At 37.0% G+C, this 18,215-nt stretch overlaps 1 protein-coding gene across 1 annotated transcript in view; it reads left to right on the top strand.

Annotated features, from left to right (window-relative positions):
- Positions 1-18,215, top strand: part of MTA3 (metastasis associated 1 family, member 3) — a gene marked incomplete at its 3' end in the record, with an annotated part of 113,314 nt that overhangs the window by 9,571 nt on the left and 85,528 nt on the right. The window contains exons 4-6 of the mRNA XM_009888670.1: positions 82-181; positions 1,421-1,488; positions 3,395-3,488. Of these exons, the coding sequence (XP_009886972.1) occupies positions 82-181; positions 1,421-1,488; positions 3,395-3,488 (262 nt within the window). The remainder of the gene's footprint in view (positions 1-81; positions 182-1,420; positions 1,489-3,394; positions 3,489-18,215) is intronic.

The following is an 18,215-nucleotide window of genomic DNA, read 5'->3' on the forward strand; positions in this document are numbered from 1 at the left end:
GAAGCGGGGGGGGGTGGACAGGGGCGGGGGGAGCACTTAAGCGGTGAAAAACACGGCAAACGTTTCTCTCGCCTCCCCCAGCCTGGCCAGATAGACACGGATAACTTTCCGCCGCCCTCCCTGACGGAGCGACCATGGCTGTGTTCCTGGCGCTGTGGCTCAGGTGCACCGCTCAAGTTGGGTTTTTCAGTACTTGGTGCTCAAAAATGGCTTGTCTCCCCCTCGTCCTCCTCTCTCCTCAGCAGCCTGAGGTGAGAGGGAAGATGTAAGGAAATGAGGAATCATATTAGCTGTTTTCTGTCTCTTTCTGCCTCTGTTTTGAGGTACGCATCCACAAATCGTCCATCTGCATCCTCCTTCATTAGGGCATTTAGATTGTAATCCCGTCAGCCTTTACTCGTGAAAGTAATCCTTCTCTGAGCAGCACTGTTGAAATCTGGGTAGGGTTTGCTTCTTAGGTCATCAGTTCTGAATTTTTTCGTTGAAATCTTAATAAGCAATTGTGAACAATATCCAGAGATCATATTCTTTCTTTAGAGCTAGATGAACTACCTGAGGCTCTATTTCACTGTAATCTAGTGTGAAAACATTGCCGAAGAGTTTTATACATCGTTATGCCCCCCCCCCCCCAAATTTTTTTAGAAAATTCGCAAGTTGCGTGGTGCAGAAGTCAAAAATCAAATGCAAAGTGTGGTTAGCATTTGATGGGTACATTTTCATTTGATGTAAACAAGTTTTGGGAAAACTATTAAAGGAAACACGCTGCATGTCAATTCTTTGTAAGTTGCATGGGAGCAGCTTTCAGGATATGAGTAAACTTCCATATACTCTATGAAAATGTTTTTATATTAATGATGCTATAAGAAACCTTTCCCTGGAAGAACCTTACTAACCTCATGACTATTACTGCTTAATATAGTTTGCATGTTGCTGAACAGAGATGACAACAAAAGCCAGTATTGTAAAATGTACATTACTCATCTGGACACCTGTACTGCCACAGCACCTGATAATAAAGGGGAGGTAGAATATCTTACAGAAATCTTTATTTCCATAATATAGAAACTCACTAAAGCACTCAATTCTTAAATCTTCCCTAATCGATCGTGAGAAACAGCCGCTTTTATATCAAGATTTATGAAGTGTGTGGATTAGTGAATTACAACGTAAGCTCCAACACGAGGCGTTTAAATTTATTTCAGCATGATTTTTAAAGCATGTGTAGTGCAGTTATAACCAGAATTTAGCAACAAATAATGTTAAATCTCAGCATAGAAATACTTCACTGCCTTAACATTTGCTGAGAAATCTCAGCTTTTTAACAGCTTCTAGGTTTAGAAGAAAATTTTTGCACTAATAATGATATGCTTTTAAGTATTATTTTTTGGTATTTCAGTATCTTTCATTTTTTTCATTGCAGATTATGTTTATTTTGAAAATTCTTCCAGCAATCCGTATCTCATTAGGAGAATTGAAGAACTTAACAAGGTACACAAGTATCTAACATTCTTGCTTAAACTCTGCAACAGTCAGTGCACTTTTCAAAAAACTAAGAATTATTTCCATCCCATAAGATTTCTATTGTGGTAGAATTTTCTGGTTGTTTTTGTGGTTTGTTTTGTTGTTGTTTTTTTTTTTTTTACTTTTTTGAGATTTGCTATGTATTTTGTGTATGTTTCAGTTAGTGAAATCATGCTGTGTGATATCCTGTAATTCTGCCCTGTTACCTAGGGAAACACCCAGTTGATCATTCCTGGTGAACAGGAATATTCTGCTTTAAAAATTTCCGCACGAGTCGTTTGAGTGCTTGAGGAAGTGAATGAATTTAGTTCCCTGTATGGTGATGACACTGTGAATCCATCTGGAATGCTAGCAATCATGTAACGTGTCTGCTTTTGGATGTACGTGTAAAGAGCTAGTACCTATCAGTGAGACTTTGCAGTGATCAAATAACATAATATGTGACTTCTGTGGCTGTTTATTGCTCTGCTTATTGGCAGCTGTGAATGAAGGATGGGCTTTTGAATAGAAATAGAGACTGTATTCTCTGTCTTCATCCTGAGTGTATTTTTATAAAGAGTGGAGGCTTTTCAGAGTGTCATTTTGGGGAAAGCATGATTATTTTTCTTTGTTCTTATACTACTAAGCATACTTTTACCATTCCATCAAGCAGTATTAAGTCTTATTATGTCAAAAGTTAATGATCAAAATGCCGATCATGATCATGATGTAAATAATGATATTTTTTTTCCTGTGGTTAGACAGTAAATTAAAAAATTGGTGACCTGCAAATTTTTCTTCTTGTTAGTGGAACATAACACAACTCCATAGCAAGCATCAACCGCATTACCTGTTAGTGCTGTCCAACACAACATCCACTGAACTTGTCCATGGCAAATCCTTTTAGAGACTTACTGGAGAAGAATATTTTTTATTTACAGTAATTTAAGTGATTCCAATCATATTCTGGATGTAATGTTTATTATCTTTAAACTGTATTGGTGTAATTTAATCTCGCTCATGGATAGTAGAGCAAACTCATGTATTGATTTTTATTTTTTTTCTAATTTTCATTTTTTAAAGAGAGTTTTGAGGATATAGTCCAGATATCTTAATTGTGAATTATATGCTTTCATGTGTTAAAGGCATTGAGCAAACACGGAGATGTTATGGAAATATGTAATGAAATGCTTTGGTTATCATTTTACTGGAGACAAGATGCTTTTTTTTTCTTTTTGGTAAGAAACTTAATTAAAATATGTTACTTTTCAGTGCCACATCTTGAGTTTTAACTAAGTGACTCTAGGTAATGAACTAATGTACTTTTCATAACAGGAAAAAAGAGTACAGTTCTTTGAATATTAGTAGATTCTTTACATTGTCAGGCTAAAGAGCATGATCCCTGTAGTGAGTCATGAAAACAACTGTGAACTAAATCCTTTTTATCTTACATGCTGCAGTGAATTTTCAAATTAACTGTGTTATATTAAATATATCTGTAAATACTAAATTAAATATCCAGGAAAAAAAAATCCAGAGTCCTTTGAAATACACATTTCCGTCTAAAGCTGGGTTGCAAAGAAACGTTCAGAAGCTTCTAATACCTTTTAAGGATTCTTATGTTGACATGGAACTGGCATTACATCTCTAAACAGCTGCATAATATATAAATTCTTAGCACTAAATATTTATAATCAATACTGTTACCTGATCTGAAGTTGATACTGGCCTGCGTCAGGAAGTTTTTACTTAATTGAGTAATTCTGTTGATTTCAGCCTGACTGATCATGTGAGAACTACTAATAGGAGGTAAAATTGCAAGCAGAGGGCATTTAATTTGTATTACTCAGCTGAGGAAAGATACATTCTGACTTGATTTATCTTTCTTTTGTAGACTGCCAATGGAAACGTGGAAGCAAAAGTGGTGTGTTTTTACAGGCGAAGAGATATTTCCAACAGCCTTATAATGCTTGCAGATAAGCATGCTAGTAAGTAGATTGTATAGGGTATTTTTTCTTTCTATCACAGCCTGTTCAGTTTCTGCAGCTACTTAAAATTGCATTTCTTTGGCATGTGAATATATATTTTAATTAATTAATTTCCAGTTAGATGCTTAGCATTATCTGATACTGGCCCTGCTCCTAGGAGTTGCTTTGGGATTAAAGTTAAACTGTATTAAAGTGATTGAAAGTCTCTGCTTGAAAAAAACCCACATTTTTCATCTGGAAGATACAGCTATATTTTTTTTTTAATGTCAAAAGTAAATCTTGGGTGTAAGTCGATTTAAGCTTAAGAGCGTTTGTGAGGATTTGATTTGACTTTTTTGAGTTGGACATGAACATGTAGTGCTTAATGTAAAGACTGAAATGTGTCACTGGTGGCTGAAAATTACTGGAGATTGTAAAATAGCTGTTACGTGCATTTATGCTAAATGTAGATATTAATCAGTAAAACAGTAGTAGGTATCATCTCATTATTTTTCAGAGAAGCAACAAGTTGAATAGGGAAAAAAGTCCCATTTTCATCACAAACTTAACTTTTTTTGTGATAGCTGCTATTTGGTCTACAACTGAAATACAATATTTTTCCATAACTTTATAACTAAAAATATAATCCTGGAGACAAAAACAGAACCTAAAACCTGAGATGTTTGAGAAAGTATTTATTTGCAAAATACTGTGCTTGTGTTTGTAAATAACCAAAGTGTTAAATATGTCAACATTTGGTAAATTTCTTGCCATATACTGTTAAATAACACTTTGATTATAAATGACACTTGAGTTTTCAAACTTAATATGTAAATAAGTGATGTAGGGTTTATAAATCTCTGTTCTCTAATTTATCAGCATGAATCTCTTTAGAGACATTACCTCATGCCATACTTTGTATGCAGATATATTAAGGAGTAATTAGATGCTTAAAAAAATACTGTAGAATTTGTTTAATGTCAAATTCTGATAATTTTACTCATACAAGTACCATCAGCGAAGAGAAACATTCAGCTTTTGGCTTTTGTTTTATTCTTTCATTGGTCCTAGAGAAGCGGAGGTGATTTGAGTACGTAGTGCGAAGTACTGGCTTGGTTTTTAAAGAACGAAGATACATCTTGCTTATGTTCTAAGGGAATGATTTCTTTAAATGTTTTTCTAGTAGAGTTGGGTACACATTATAATTATTGGTGACCTGATTTATGGCAGTCTGCCCCCACAATCATTATAGTCTTTTGAGTTCTTCCTTATGAAATGTATAGAAACACTTTTTGTTTTTCTTTTCTGATGGAGGAGGCAGGTAAGGGTGAACAGGATAACAATTCTAGTGGAAATATGGTTTTTTTTAAGTTGATTTTTAACACATGAATGTTGTAAATTTTTTTTTTGTTGGCTTATTTTTTAAGAAAGAGTGTGTTAGTTCTGTGGGCATCATTCCATCTGGGAAAGTGAATAAGATTTTTCTGTTTCCTTTGTGAGTTTTAGATTGCCATTTTGTCAGCACTTTGATATAAAGGACTTGTTGATGTTCTGTTGCTTTTCCACTATAGCATACTAGGGGCTTTACTGGTGTCGGTAGAAGTACCATGGAATCTTCCATCACGTTTTCTCTGTTGATACTCCCTTGTTGTTTTCTACAGAGAAAATAGAAATGTAATTTCTAGCTGTTTCAACAAGCATCTTTAGAATGCCTCTGTCTCACAGGTCGTAAGTCTTCTAACCCTTCTTGTAGATCAGTTTTCTCTGTGGACATTTTCTCTGTACGTAATGTTTTCTTTCTGACTAATCTGTGGAATCTGTACAGCTAAGCTATCTTAGGAGATACATGTTACAGTTACAGGAGACAGCACATAGTGAAGGATTGCTCGCCTGTATCTTCATGCAGCTAATACAGCAGATGTAGTTAAATGTCAAATCAATTTAAATGTTTTGATTCTGGAATACCACAGCGTTCTGTTTAAAAATATGATGTATGTAAACAAAATATTTGTATATTTATGTATTGAATGTTTTGGGAATGTTTTACATAGCTAAACATGTTGATGCTTCAACACTTCTACCTGCTTTGTTATTAAATAAATGCTAAAAGATACGAGTTTCTTACGGAATGGAAATTCCAGTTCAGTCACTGGTTACTCCAGTGTATGTGTCTAGAGAAGTCTTTTAAGACCTGATTGATCTTTTCTAATGACATTTCATATTGCTAGCAATTTCTTTTTTCTTTCTGATAGAGAAAACTGTCTTGAGTAATGCACTTTAGAAGATTTTGGCAGGTGGGAATTGGGTTTTCTTGGGTCACACTTCAATTTTTGAAGGTTGCATTTTGTGGTGTAGGTATGGTCCCATTTAAAAATAAAAGAAAATAGTTTTGTAAGAAAATATTTTAGAACTTTAAGAACAAATTTTCAATAACTTGAAGTAGTTTCAAAACAATTTAAAGAATGTTTGGGAAAAATAGAATGAAGTAGATCTGTGACACGATCACTGGTAAAGAGTCAATATGCTGTTTTTTGTATTTTTTTTGTTGTTTGTGTTTTAAGTCTGCAGAAAAGTTTCTTTTCTTCCTCTGATGGAAGTTAATTAACAAGCATTTTCATTGGTCAACCAGCATCATGTATGATGCCAGTCTAGATCTGGGAATAGTTCTATAAGATGACTGTAGCCACTGAAATTCAGGGGTTTGCAATGTTTTATGGGCACCTTTTCCCCCCTTCGATTTCTATTACTGTAAAATAGAGTCTATGATAAGACCAACATGAAAGCCAAACCAAAATACTAGCCAAGGTCAGCTTGTTGATCCTACGCGGCCTTCTGTGTAGGATTTCTTAGGTTGTTGCCACTACCATAGGGTCACTGTGAGGGGGGTCATTCCTTTCTTCGTGCAGTAGAGTAAGGCTTACTTTATGGGGAAGAAGAAGGAAAAGAGGTGAATAAAGACAGCAAGCAGTCCAAGAGCTATTTTGCAACAGATGACTGAAGTACATAAGCAAATTAACTTGGAGAGAAGGGACAAAAACACTCAGCTCGTTAAAATGGGTGAAGCAAACATAAAGGGACGGCATAGAGATGTTTTGTAACCAAATGGTGGGATTGAAAGAGAAACTGTGAACTGTAGCTGGATCTATAAAATTTAGACGATCCTTTATGTAGAGTGTGGTTGATGTAAATATTTTAGGGCAAGGTTTTAATAGCTGATGAGGGGGGACTATACTAGCTTTGTATCAGCACTGGGCTTAGGTTACAATGAAGGGCTCAACTTCGTATTTCTTTTGTAATATATTTATGCACTATTACTTTCTTGAAGCTAGGGTAGCTTGAGTGCATGATGCCGTTTTTTACGGTTCTTTACGTTTTACATCATGTGCTATCATGTAATACTATGTCTGAAGTCATTCTCTTACTGTAGCTCCTCAAACAGCTTTTGCCTAGTCAGTCACCTGGGGACGCTATAAAAAATAAAAATCCTGTTGTCAGAGGTCTTTGTCTTCTGATTTACTAAGAGAGTTTGCTTTGACTTTGGTGTGTGGTGCTCCTCACTAAATGCCCAGAATTTTTCTGGGCCTATGATAAAGCCCATCCGCTATGTATTTTTTCTCATTAACAAAATTGATGCTCTTGTGAATGAGACAGGAGTCAATTTAAAAGAATAAAAAAAAAGGAGGTATATTGGTTTCAGTGACTGAGAGATCAAAGGTAAAATGGAGATTTTTCTTGATTATAGTGTCTGTAGTCAAGATCTCCTTTTTTTCAGTCTTTTGTTCTGTAGAGATCACTTACTGGCTTTACTGCTCATAGTTGCACTTTTTTTAGGGCTTTTCTTAGCCTTCGGCTCTTGAACAGTCATGTCTCATATCATATTGCTTTGCAAAATGGTGTTTGTGCTACATAGTTTTTATACACAATAGATTTCTAGGAAGAAAGGAAGAGTTGTGTTAGCAATCTAGTGATTCCTGTTGAACAGTTGGAGTCTGTACTCACCTCTGACCTTGTTATGACACTGGTGTATTATTGTGATCAGAAACAAATCAAGTATTCTCTCTGTACTTTACTTTCTTTATCTGTAAAGTAGTGCTCTTATTAGCAGTTCTTGTTAAGGTTGATGAAAAATATTCAGCGCGGAGAAGAGAAGGCTCCGGGAAGATCTTATTGTGGCCTTCCAGTACGTAATGGGGGCCTACAGGAGAGCTGGGGAAGGACTTTTTACTAGGGCGTGTAGTGACAGGACGAGGGGGAATGGCTATAAACTGGAAGAGGACAGGTTTAGATTAAACATTAGGAAGAAATTTTTCACTTTGAGGGTTGTAATGCACTGGAACAGGTCGCCCAGAGAGGTTGTTGAGGCCCCATCCCTGGAGGTGTTCAAGGCCAGGCTGGACACGGCCTTGGACAGCCTGGTCTAGTGGGAGGTGTCCCTGTCTATGGCAGGGGGGTTGGAACTCGATGATCTTCAAGGTCCGTTCCAACCTAAACCATTCTGTGATTCTATGATTTAATATTCCAATACATCTTTATAGGTCCCACTAAAAGATCTCAAAGCTCCTTACAAATAATTAGCCTAAAAGCTAAGACTTTATTTTGTATATTAATATCAAGAAAGTTCTAACAGCCCTGGAAATTGTGTGACCTTACACAGCAGTTTTGCTGTTGCTGAGCTTATTTTTATGTGAAGATGCTTTGTACTTGAGAAAAAAACCCTACAATTATTTTGTATATTGTCCATCTACATTAGCATCATAATAATTGCCAAACATTCCAGATGCATCCAAGAGAATGAAGCTGTTAATATTCCATCTGATTTTTGGGAAGCATTTTATTTCAGTAGAGCAGCAGGCTAGCAGGTGGCATAGAAGATGGCAAGAAAATGAGCTTAACTTGAGAAATAGTTTCATATATTTAATAGTAATGCAGATTACTCATTAATATTCCCAAAGATACACAAAACTGAAATGTGAATTGCTTTCATATGTCATCAGTTTTTTTTAATATATGGTTGCTGTTACCCAGTGGTATTCTTAACACTCAATTCCAGGAAAAACACATGAGAGTTTTTCCTGCCCTCTTCAACAATCAAAGAAATACAACTTAGAAAGTTTCATTTTTCAGTACTTTTTTCAAGTGTAAATAGAACTAAAACAGGAATAGAGCAATTCAGGTATTCATTCTATAAGAAAAAAATTGTGTTTGTGTGTAGACCCTGGCGGTTCAATAAAGAGCTCCAAAGTAAAATGCCTAAAATGCTGTGTGTTGTTCAGTGTTCTTTGAGTCACATACTTGACTCGGTACAATTCAAAACGTTTATAATCTAGTATTACTGGGTTATTTTTGTCCAATCAGGTGATAAAACGACCGAAAACTTGGAGGGTGGTTTTTTGTTGTGTGGATCTTTTTTTATCGTAGTAGTTCTTGTACATCAAACTAAAAGCTGTTACTAAGAAAGAATATAACATTTCCTTAATCATTTTAAGATGAAAAACTTTTTGTGTTACTTAATTCAAATCATATAGCAAAAGGGTATCTTTTGACTGCAGATTTTATTTTAAACCTTAAATTGACTTTTTTTGGTCCCATTAGTTCCATTGAATACCTGTTGTCTCCACAGCCTATGTTTGGTTAGAAGCAGCTTTGGTCAAATGAGTATATGAGAGACAGTTGTTAATTCTTCCATTGCATATGATCCATTTTCTCCAGCTTCATAATTTTGAATGTTCAAATAATTCATACTTTTTTGTTTTGTTTTGGTTTGGTTTTAACATGGTGAAGGCTTATATTGTTGTATCCTCCATGGAACTCCGAGGGAATGAATTAAGACAGTTTATTCACTTTACTGGTAGTGCTAGTAGAGATTGACATCCATCCTACAGGAAAGGGTGCTCAGAGGCATAGAGAGTTCTTAGTTACTCTTTCAAGGGAATTGAAGTTTAAAGAGCTGCCTGTTTAGCAGGTGGTCCTTTGGATGAAAAGATCATTGTATTGCATTGGTCTTGATACAGATAAAACAAAGTCTTTTGGGTCTTGTTTATGGTCATATGGGTGCAAAAAAAAAAAAGCGTTTAGAGCTTGAATTCAATTTATTTGTCTCCTTTACAGTAGCATGTAAGTAGCTCTTCCATGGAATTTAGTCTGTTGTGGTTTAATCCCAGCCGGCAGCTAGAATCACACAACTGCTCATTCACTTCCCCCAGCTTGGATGGGGGAGAGAATCGGGAGAGTAAAAGTAAGGGGGGAAAAAAACAACCCTCATGGGTTGAGATAAAGACAGTTTAATAGGTAAAGCAAAAGCCACGCACACAAGCAAAGCAGAACAAGGAATTAATTCCCTGCTTCCCATGGGCGGGCAGGTGTTCAGCCATCTCCAGGGAAGCAGGGTTCCATCATGTGTAAGGGTGACTTGCGAAGACAAACACCATCACTCCAAATGTCCCCCCCTTCCTTCTTCTTCCTCCAGCTTTATATACTGAGCACGATGTCTTATGGCATGGAATATCCCTTTGTAAGTTGGTGTCGGCTGTCCCGCCTGTCTCCCCCTGCAGCTTTTTGTGCCCCCCCCCAGCCTGCTCGCTGGCGGGCAGTGTGAGGAGCAGAAAAGGCATTGAGAGCTTAGTAACAACTAAAAACACTAATGCGCTGTCAAAAGTATTTCTTATCCCAGATCCAAAAACACAGCAGTATACTAGCTGCTAATAAAAAAGTTAACTCTATCCCAGCTGAAACCATGACACTTTTGGAAGGTTTTCTGTTAGGTTACAGTTTGTGTTTTAACTGCACTTGGTGAGACGGCCTCTTTCCTGCTTGCTAAGAAAACAGCTCTGTTGATACTAGCCTGTGATGAAGGACACCATTTTTCTGGATGTTAGGTAGGAGGGGAAGGAACTAAGGAGTGGAAAGGCAGAGTTTGGGATCAAAGATAGGAGGATGTCTTGGAGCATTTATGAGGAAGAAGGAGGCTTGGCTGCTAGATATGCCCAAGGAGTGGGTAGGCAGACTTGTGTAACTGGTTCAGTGAGATATACTACCTTCTTAATCTCAAGGCTTTTGTAAATACAAACTAGTGTTTGTTTGCAGCTTAGTGTCCCTGGCCTTGTCATCTCTGTCCACCCACATCTCCCCCCCACCCCCCGGTGAGTACTGAAGAATAGAAAATTATTTTTGACCTCATGTATCTGCCATCTTGTCAGAAGACTCTAGGGTTTGCTTTGAAGATGAGGTGGTGAACAGAGACAAAAACAAATACAGTAAACCAGGAAAGTTTAGGAGAACGAGTTCCAATGGCTCTTTTGCTCAAGAATGGAATTTTACATGTTACACTTATTTACAGTCAACTAATAGAGATGTGTAAACTAAGCACTAGCAAATTCAAGTATGTTATGTTGCTCCTGGGGATCCCGAAGTCTGTGATGTGGGTGAGACACACCCTAGGAGGACCATTTGAGGATGATACAGATAACAAATTCTTTAATCGGTCACAGAGTAGCTTTTATGCTAAGGTATTTTTATATTACTGTAACTATCGCTTTCACTGAAAATGAGCTTGAGGAATAGGGGTGTTTTTTGTGAGGAAGACATGACCTTTTTGATCTCCTGAGACAAAGGAACATGAGGTTTTCCTTCATTTACCCAAGAGAATGCCTTCAGTTGTAATTTATTTGGAGAGAGAGGGGGGAAAAAATTCAGAAATTGCTGAAATAAAGCAAGGCTTGTCCAAAATTACATCCTTGTCGCCAAGGAGAAACTTGTCTCAAGGCTCCCAATTATCCTTTTCAAGGGCGCTTTGGGTAGTCTCATAATTTATGTGTTTTGTTCCTTTGATTTTTGTGCAAGAACTGCATACTTGTAAATTATTTTTTTCCCTCAACGGTAAAAGCTATAAAGAAGCAGTAATTAGGAACTTCTCTCTTCTGACCATATCCGAGTTCTCTTTCTGTGAATGACATTTTAGAATTAGGAGTTAACTGTAGTGTATATTGTCTCATTAACAAGTTTACTGTCAGCTTTAAGTATCTTGTGGAATTATTGACTGCTGTGGCCATTCAGACTCTTCCTTTGGTGCAGAATGTCTTGTTAGATTGTGAATGTTAATGATCTTCTCTCCACGGAGTGAATGGATTTCCACCTAAGTTCATAATTTTAGGAGTTCTTAGCTCTGATGGAAAACTTGCATAAATACACTTTTTTCACCTAAGTATATGTGATTTGGTTTGGGTATGTAGGATTTTGCACATATGTTGTCCATTCTATGCAGTATTTTGTATAACTGCATCTGAATTTTTACATGAAATAGCATACTAGCTAGTAACTGCTAGCTTCATCTTTTGACCTCTTAAGAATAGATTTATAATTCTGGGCAGCCATATGTAAATTATATGTTCAGAAAATAAGATTTTTGAATTAAAAAAAATCTAAAGGGCTTGAACACATTGCTGCCAATCTCTATGAATGTGAAAACAAACTAAACCCAAAATCTGGATTAACTCCATGAGTTTGCTGTGGAGAGTAGAAATCTGCAAAATACCAGTTTGTATTTATGCTTAAAACTGTTTAATAGATACCTGAAATTCAACTTTTTATTTTTATTGCTTGACTACTGAAATTATTTAGTATGTTTCCTCAGGGAGGGAGTCAGTGGGGTACAAAAGATGGCCCTTTTTGGAGCTGTACTCACCAAATAAATTCTTCACGTTTTGAGCTGTTGGAAGGAGACAGTATTCACAGAAATCTGCCAAAACATTGTGCTTTCTGTTTCCCTGTGTTCCTTAGGATTCATTTCCCCGTGATGAAGTTTAAATACATGCATCAGTATTACAGTACTTCTTGGTTTGGGTTTGTTTTGATTTGTGGAAAACATGTAACTGTCATCTCTTGGCTGCTAACTTTCTTGCCTCATTAATGTTTGTTGGTTGTGGAGGCCAATGATCCTGTGTTGTTTTCTTGATAACCTCCAAAATATTAGTAACATTTAAATTGATACTACTGATCATAATTTTTTGTGTCATGAAGATAAATAGGATGTTTCACACCTCCTAGATTTCCATAATCTCAGATGGTTCTACTTTTCTTTTTTTCTTGTCTCCTAATTTTAAGTGACTCCTCCCACTTTCTCCCCAGTGCACCCACACAGTACCAAAGCACCTAAGGCATAAATTTTAGACTACAAAAACATTGCTAGGTTATCTCTATCTGTAAAGCTCCAATTAGGGATGCATTTTACATCTTCAAAGAGTTCTCTGATAGTCTAATTGAATCAGTAGTTTGTATCACTTACAAATCTGAGTGATGTGAACTCACTATTAATATAAAAAGATTTTTTTCCCATCATGCAGTGGCAGTTAAATGTATGAATCGGGGATCATGCCTGATGGTTTAAAGGCTTACTAGCAATAATTCTTGAAGGTCTGTATCATGCAGTGGAATGAAGTCTGCAGTAGTTGTCCTCAGTGATACTCATGTATGCCTGTAGCTTGACATACGATGACAGAGATGGAGCTTATGAGCCTGGGCAAAGCTCTGTGTGAGAATGAATGTAGTCCTTCCTACCCAAGCTGATTCATGCAGTGCTGAGTATATATGGCGTGAGGTATTACAGAAAAGGTAGAAGTACCAGGTAAGATTAATAGCTGAACTACTTTTGTGGTTTGTCTGTAAACTCTTTTTCTGTTAAATGTAGCCTGCACAAATAACAGGATATGGGCTCAAAGTTACCGTATATAGTGAGTTTGACATGCCCCAAACCACGAGGAGGGTGGGTGGCTGGAATGGCTGTGCTATTTGGCGATGTGATTTGTCTGTTTGACCAATACTTTGTTTTTTACCTCAGCTACTGTTTGTAACCCTATCTGAGCAAGGGAAGGTTTGTAGTGTGAATTTGATGTTCTACACAAGCGCTTCTGCAAGGATCCTTGCAGAGAGATGTTTTGTACCAATGTAGAATACATCACTCCCATGAGCAAAACAAGTTTGAGTGGTAAAAAGTGCAATTTTTTTCAGTAAAAGCCTGTTCTACATTATCAACTTCCTAATAGACTTTGGGGAGCTAAGTAGTTCATTTTGACTGTCAACCAGTGTCTGAATCCAAAACTTGTTTGCAGATTTATCACAGTACGTAAGAGTCTTTTCTGTGTAGATTGTGTTGTTGCTGGGCTGTGCATAGAGCACTATATATGCATACCTCCAGAGGTTATGTAAGTACGTGTGCATTTTCTACTTGCACAACAGGTTAAGCATCTATCAAAAAGCATCACAGCTAAATTAGCAATCTTCCCATTTTTGAAATGCTGACTGATAGACTTAAATTTTCATTTGTCTGTTCTTGTTTCTGTGAAGGATTCTAAGTGTGATACTCAACGCTGAAGAGAGTCAACCAGTGCAGCAATTGTTAGTGTTGGCAGGGTCAGTGACCTGTAATCTAGTTCTACAAGGTACCGTGGCCCTTTGCTATGTGCCAGTTCCTTTAGGCCAGATCCTTGGACTGATGCTGCTGTCAAGAGTGAAATCCAGATGCTGTTCTTCTCAGTATGGCCTCAGTGGGTCAAGGACTCAGTTGCCAAGTATCATACAAGAAGAAGGGCTTTGATATACGGACAGCTTTTATATTTATCTTCGCCTTCAAAGGGTGACTAGCTTCATATACCTTCATAATGCTCTTCCCTTTTTTTCCAGTTTTTAGGTTTTTTTCTTACTAAGAGGAAAAAAAGCCAGGATTAGAATACTGAACATTCAACATGTATGAAGTGAATAAGTGATGATTTTTGATATTTTACTTCATACTATAACAGACATGGTATTTGAATATGTTGTCTTCAAAAGAAAGCACTGAGAATACTTGGTTTACTTGACTTTTATTTCCATTTATTTAAAGAGAAATGACAAAAGTGGCATACGTATTAAAGATTTGACTAGCTAATACAATGCAATGTTTATTCTTATGCTGTCTCATTTGTTTTTTTCCCCATCAGAATTAATAAATTAAAAGGTTTTAATAATGTAAAGTGATGCATATATTCATATCTCTTTATACTTTCTCGGTTCATATGTATAGTTCCCGTTAATTAGAATCTTAAGATCTCTGTACATGCATCAAGGAAATAATATACCCTGGAAGATAAATCTAACATAGCTGATGATGGAAAAAAATGAACTTTTAAGTCTTACACAGACCATCAGAGTGAATGAACTCCTCTTCCTGCTTGTCTTGTCAGGTCTATAAACAGAAAAGTTGTCTTACCTTGCAGGCATTAAGCAGACATTATCTTGGATAAAATTCTTCTCATTTTAAAATCCTGCACATAGAGTTTTAATGTTTCTTGGTTAAGTTTATTTGAGAGCAGGATATACAAATCCTTTTCTTTCTCTTTTTTCTACTACTTCTTTCCTCCCTGCAAAAAATCAAGCAAAATTCAGTCCTTCTGGAAGGAGATACTGTAGAAGATAAATAATTTGTATTTTATAAGCAGAATCATATGCCATTCTGAGTAGGGCTAGGAAAGTGCTTGTGCAATCTGTGCCTTTTTGTCTCTGCCAACACATTTTTAAAAGCTGTTCTGCTATTGAGGATGTGAATTGTATGTTAGGAACGCAGTTTAGATCTGTGAAGCTCTGTGGTTATCATTGTTATGCAGTAAAAGAAAATGCCAGTGTAGATCTTAAATGTGGACTCTGAGTTCTTACAGAAAACTTAAGAGATTTTTGGTATACTTAGTTCTCTACATGTGTTTTTTTTTAATATTTATACTGCACTTTATTAAGGAGAGGCAACTATACAACTTGTTAACTAACTAGATCAGGCACACCTGTTACCTCTTCTAAAGGAAAGACCATCTTGTTCTAACAAGATACTATGAGTAGGAGGTCTGTATGGAAATAGTAAAAATCTGAGTGACGGGAAAAGTTAAAAGCATCAGGCTCATGGAAATGGAAGATACAGATCTCCCTTTTCTCAAAATTAGGTCCAATAATTATTCATGCAGATTATATGGCATCGGTGCAGATAGTCTTTGTATTTCTTGAGCTAGATGATAGATCTAAAAGATTTTTTGGGGGGCAGTGTCAGATTCCCCATGTGTACTTTTGCTCTGTAGGGTGGTCTGCTAGCCAGGATTTGAGGGTAGAACCAAAAGCTTCCACTTTCTTTCCCACCACAGCTCTAAATGCGTGTACACTTCGGAAAAGTTACTAATTGGCTTCTGATTCAGCTGATGAGCTCGATACCAGTAGTTGGACATTGAAAATATTCATCATATTGCAAATAGCTGTGTCCGTGGCACAATTTTGAGTCTGCTGCTTGCCGCTACTAGTGAGCTGCTTAAAGAAACACTGGGCAGGACTGTTGCTCCACACGCTGCAACAGATTGTTACAGTTTATACAGGTGTACACATGACCAAACATATTTTGAGCTCTTTAACAGATTATTTTCTCATTTGGAAGAGTTTGCATTTAAATAGGTGAGACAGAAACAGGTAAGAGGGAGAGAGGGAAAAAAATCTAGTTTAGATTTATGATGCAGAATTGCCAGCTCTTTCATCATTGCTTGCATGTCATAGTTTTCATGCTTCTATGGGACCCTTCTGTTCTAGAGTGTTGTCATAAATTAGTTTGCAGTGCTGAATGATAGGGTTAAAAAACTAGTGTTCTTACTGTTGTATTTATTCGTGTCACATTTAATTTATTAGGATATATTTATTAATGTAGCACATCATAATTCACACTACTTATGAAGGTAATCCTTCCCTGCCTTCCACCCATGAGTTCCTTGCTCTCAAAAATCTCCAAAACCAGTTAGCCAAAAACCCCACCTGTCAAGTTTTGGAAGGTGGAGTTTTCTGGTAATGAAAACTGGGATACTTTCCATTAAATATTTTTGCTACAGGTCTATGATAAACATGAGATAGTTACCCAGTTGCCTATAACTGACTGTCATCCTGGGAATTGTTAGTATTGTAACATGCTACTTGGAATTACTCAAAAAAATCCTTTTGCGTTGTTTTAGAAATAATTTTTATTATTGGAGTGTAGGTGTGGCATATTGGTTGTACAGGATAATTATTTTTGGGTCGTGACCTCCTTTAGAAGAATAATGATGAGGTAGTGTGGAAGGGAGGATCACTTGGAAAATTGTGTAATAAAACTGGATAACCCCTTAGAGGCTGTGTGTATATCTGTGCTTTCCAATAGGAATTAAAAGTATACCTGTTCCCTGTAAACACAAGCCATCGGTCTTTTTTTCCTACCTGCAGAATTGCTCAGGTTCACATTTTAGATAGTAATATGCTATCTAAATGACTCATAATCCATTCAAATTGTGCTTTAGATTTCTAATCCTGTCTGACAGTAACAGCAAATACCAAATTGATGTTAAATATTCTAACAGCCATCTGAACATTGTACTAACAGACATGGTGTAAGTAAAGCTAATTAATTCAGCTTTGGTAAACACTTTTGCAGTCAAAATGACAGTATAACCGTGCATAGTCTAGCTCACAAAGTTGATCAGACTGCTTTAGTACAGCGCTAGGGACTTAGATATCACAACTGAGTCAGTACAACACAACATGTGGCGAGAAGCCTCAGGCAGATGAGCAAATTGGCCAACTGTTCACCGAAGAGAGCTCTTCATTCACAGTCTGAATAGAGTTGTTCAGATGGTTAGACTTAATCTGTACCTTTTGTACTTATTTTGGCAGTAAATAGATTACCTCCCTCTCCCTCAAAAGCGTGTATTTGCAATTCTTACTGCTGTAGCATCGAACTACCAAATGCATGCTTGATGTTTTCACCACAACCAGCTAAGCTTAAAAGAGACTTAGCACAGCCGTCTTTCCTTTGATGTGTGGTAAACTTGCTGCTGTTCAGCATTCTCGGCTTTTTATTTGTAGCTTTTAAAATATGTTGGTGATACCTATGATGTATATAGTTTTTGGACTGAATATAGAAGAAAAATGTATACGGGAAAGGAAAAAAGTTTAGAAACTATTCTGACAGTAAGGCTTAGTGGCATTCTTTGAACTTAATTTTACAGTCATCTAATAGAATTGTAAAGGTATTTTAACAAACTTAGTGAAACTGCTGTAACTCCACAAATCGTGGTAGTGATTTGAATCTCTCCATCTATGTTTGCATAAGCCGGATGCAGCTAAACTGAGATGTGGTTTCAAAATTGGAAGCAATTAAGTTGAAGAGGTAGGAAGTTAATGCACCTCAGTTTCTGGTTACACTGCTGATTTAATTCAGCATCTGTCCGTGCTGCTGTTGAAAGAAGTGGTCTTGGTTTTTCCCATCATGTCTTCCCAGTTTAAATCTCGTATTGCTGCTTTTTTTCTTTTGTGCTGGCACTACCATTTTTGTTAGGCACACTAGGGCAAGGAATTTGAATTGATCTGGATTAAGGGACAACTAGGTGAATAAAAAAAACTAATTGCATGGTCTGAGTCAGAGGTTGATGGTTAAGGATTCGTACTGTGTGTGGAGTCCCGCAGGAAACTCTACGGGGACCTGTCTTTATCAGTGACCTGGAGCAGGTGATGTGGCGCACTGTCATCACATTTGCAGGTGACAAGACACTGGGGGGATGACCAGGTGATACGCTTGAGGGAAGGGCTGGTAGTCAGGGATTACTAGAAAGCAGGAGGAACAGGGTGTCAAGAACCTGAAGATCTTCAGCAGGGACAAATGCCAAGTCTTGCACCTGGCAGGGTTGTAGGCTGAGAACAAGAGGGGCTTGGCAGAGCAGCTCTGCA

This window comes from Charadrius vociferus, unplaced genomic scaffold (assembly GCF_000708025.1).
Source record: "Charadrius vociferus isolate BGI_N301 unplaced genomic scaffold, ASM70802v2 scaffold340, whole genome shotgun sequence".
In the NCBI taxonomy this organism is placed as follows: Eukaryota; Metazoa; Chordata; class Aves; order Charadriiformes; family Charadriidae; genus Charadrius; species Charadrius vociferus.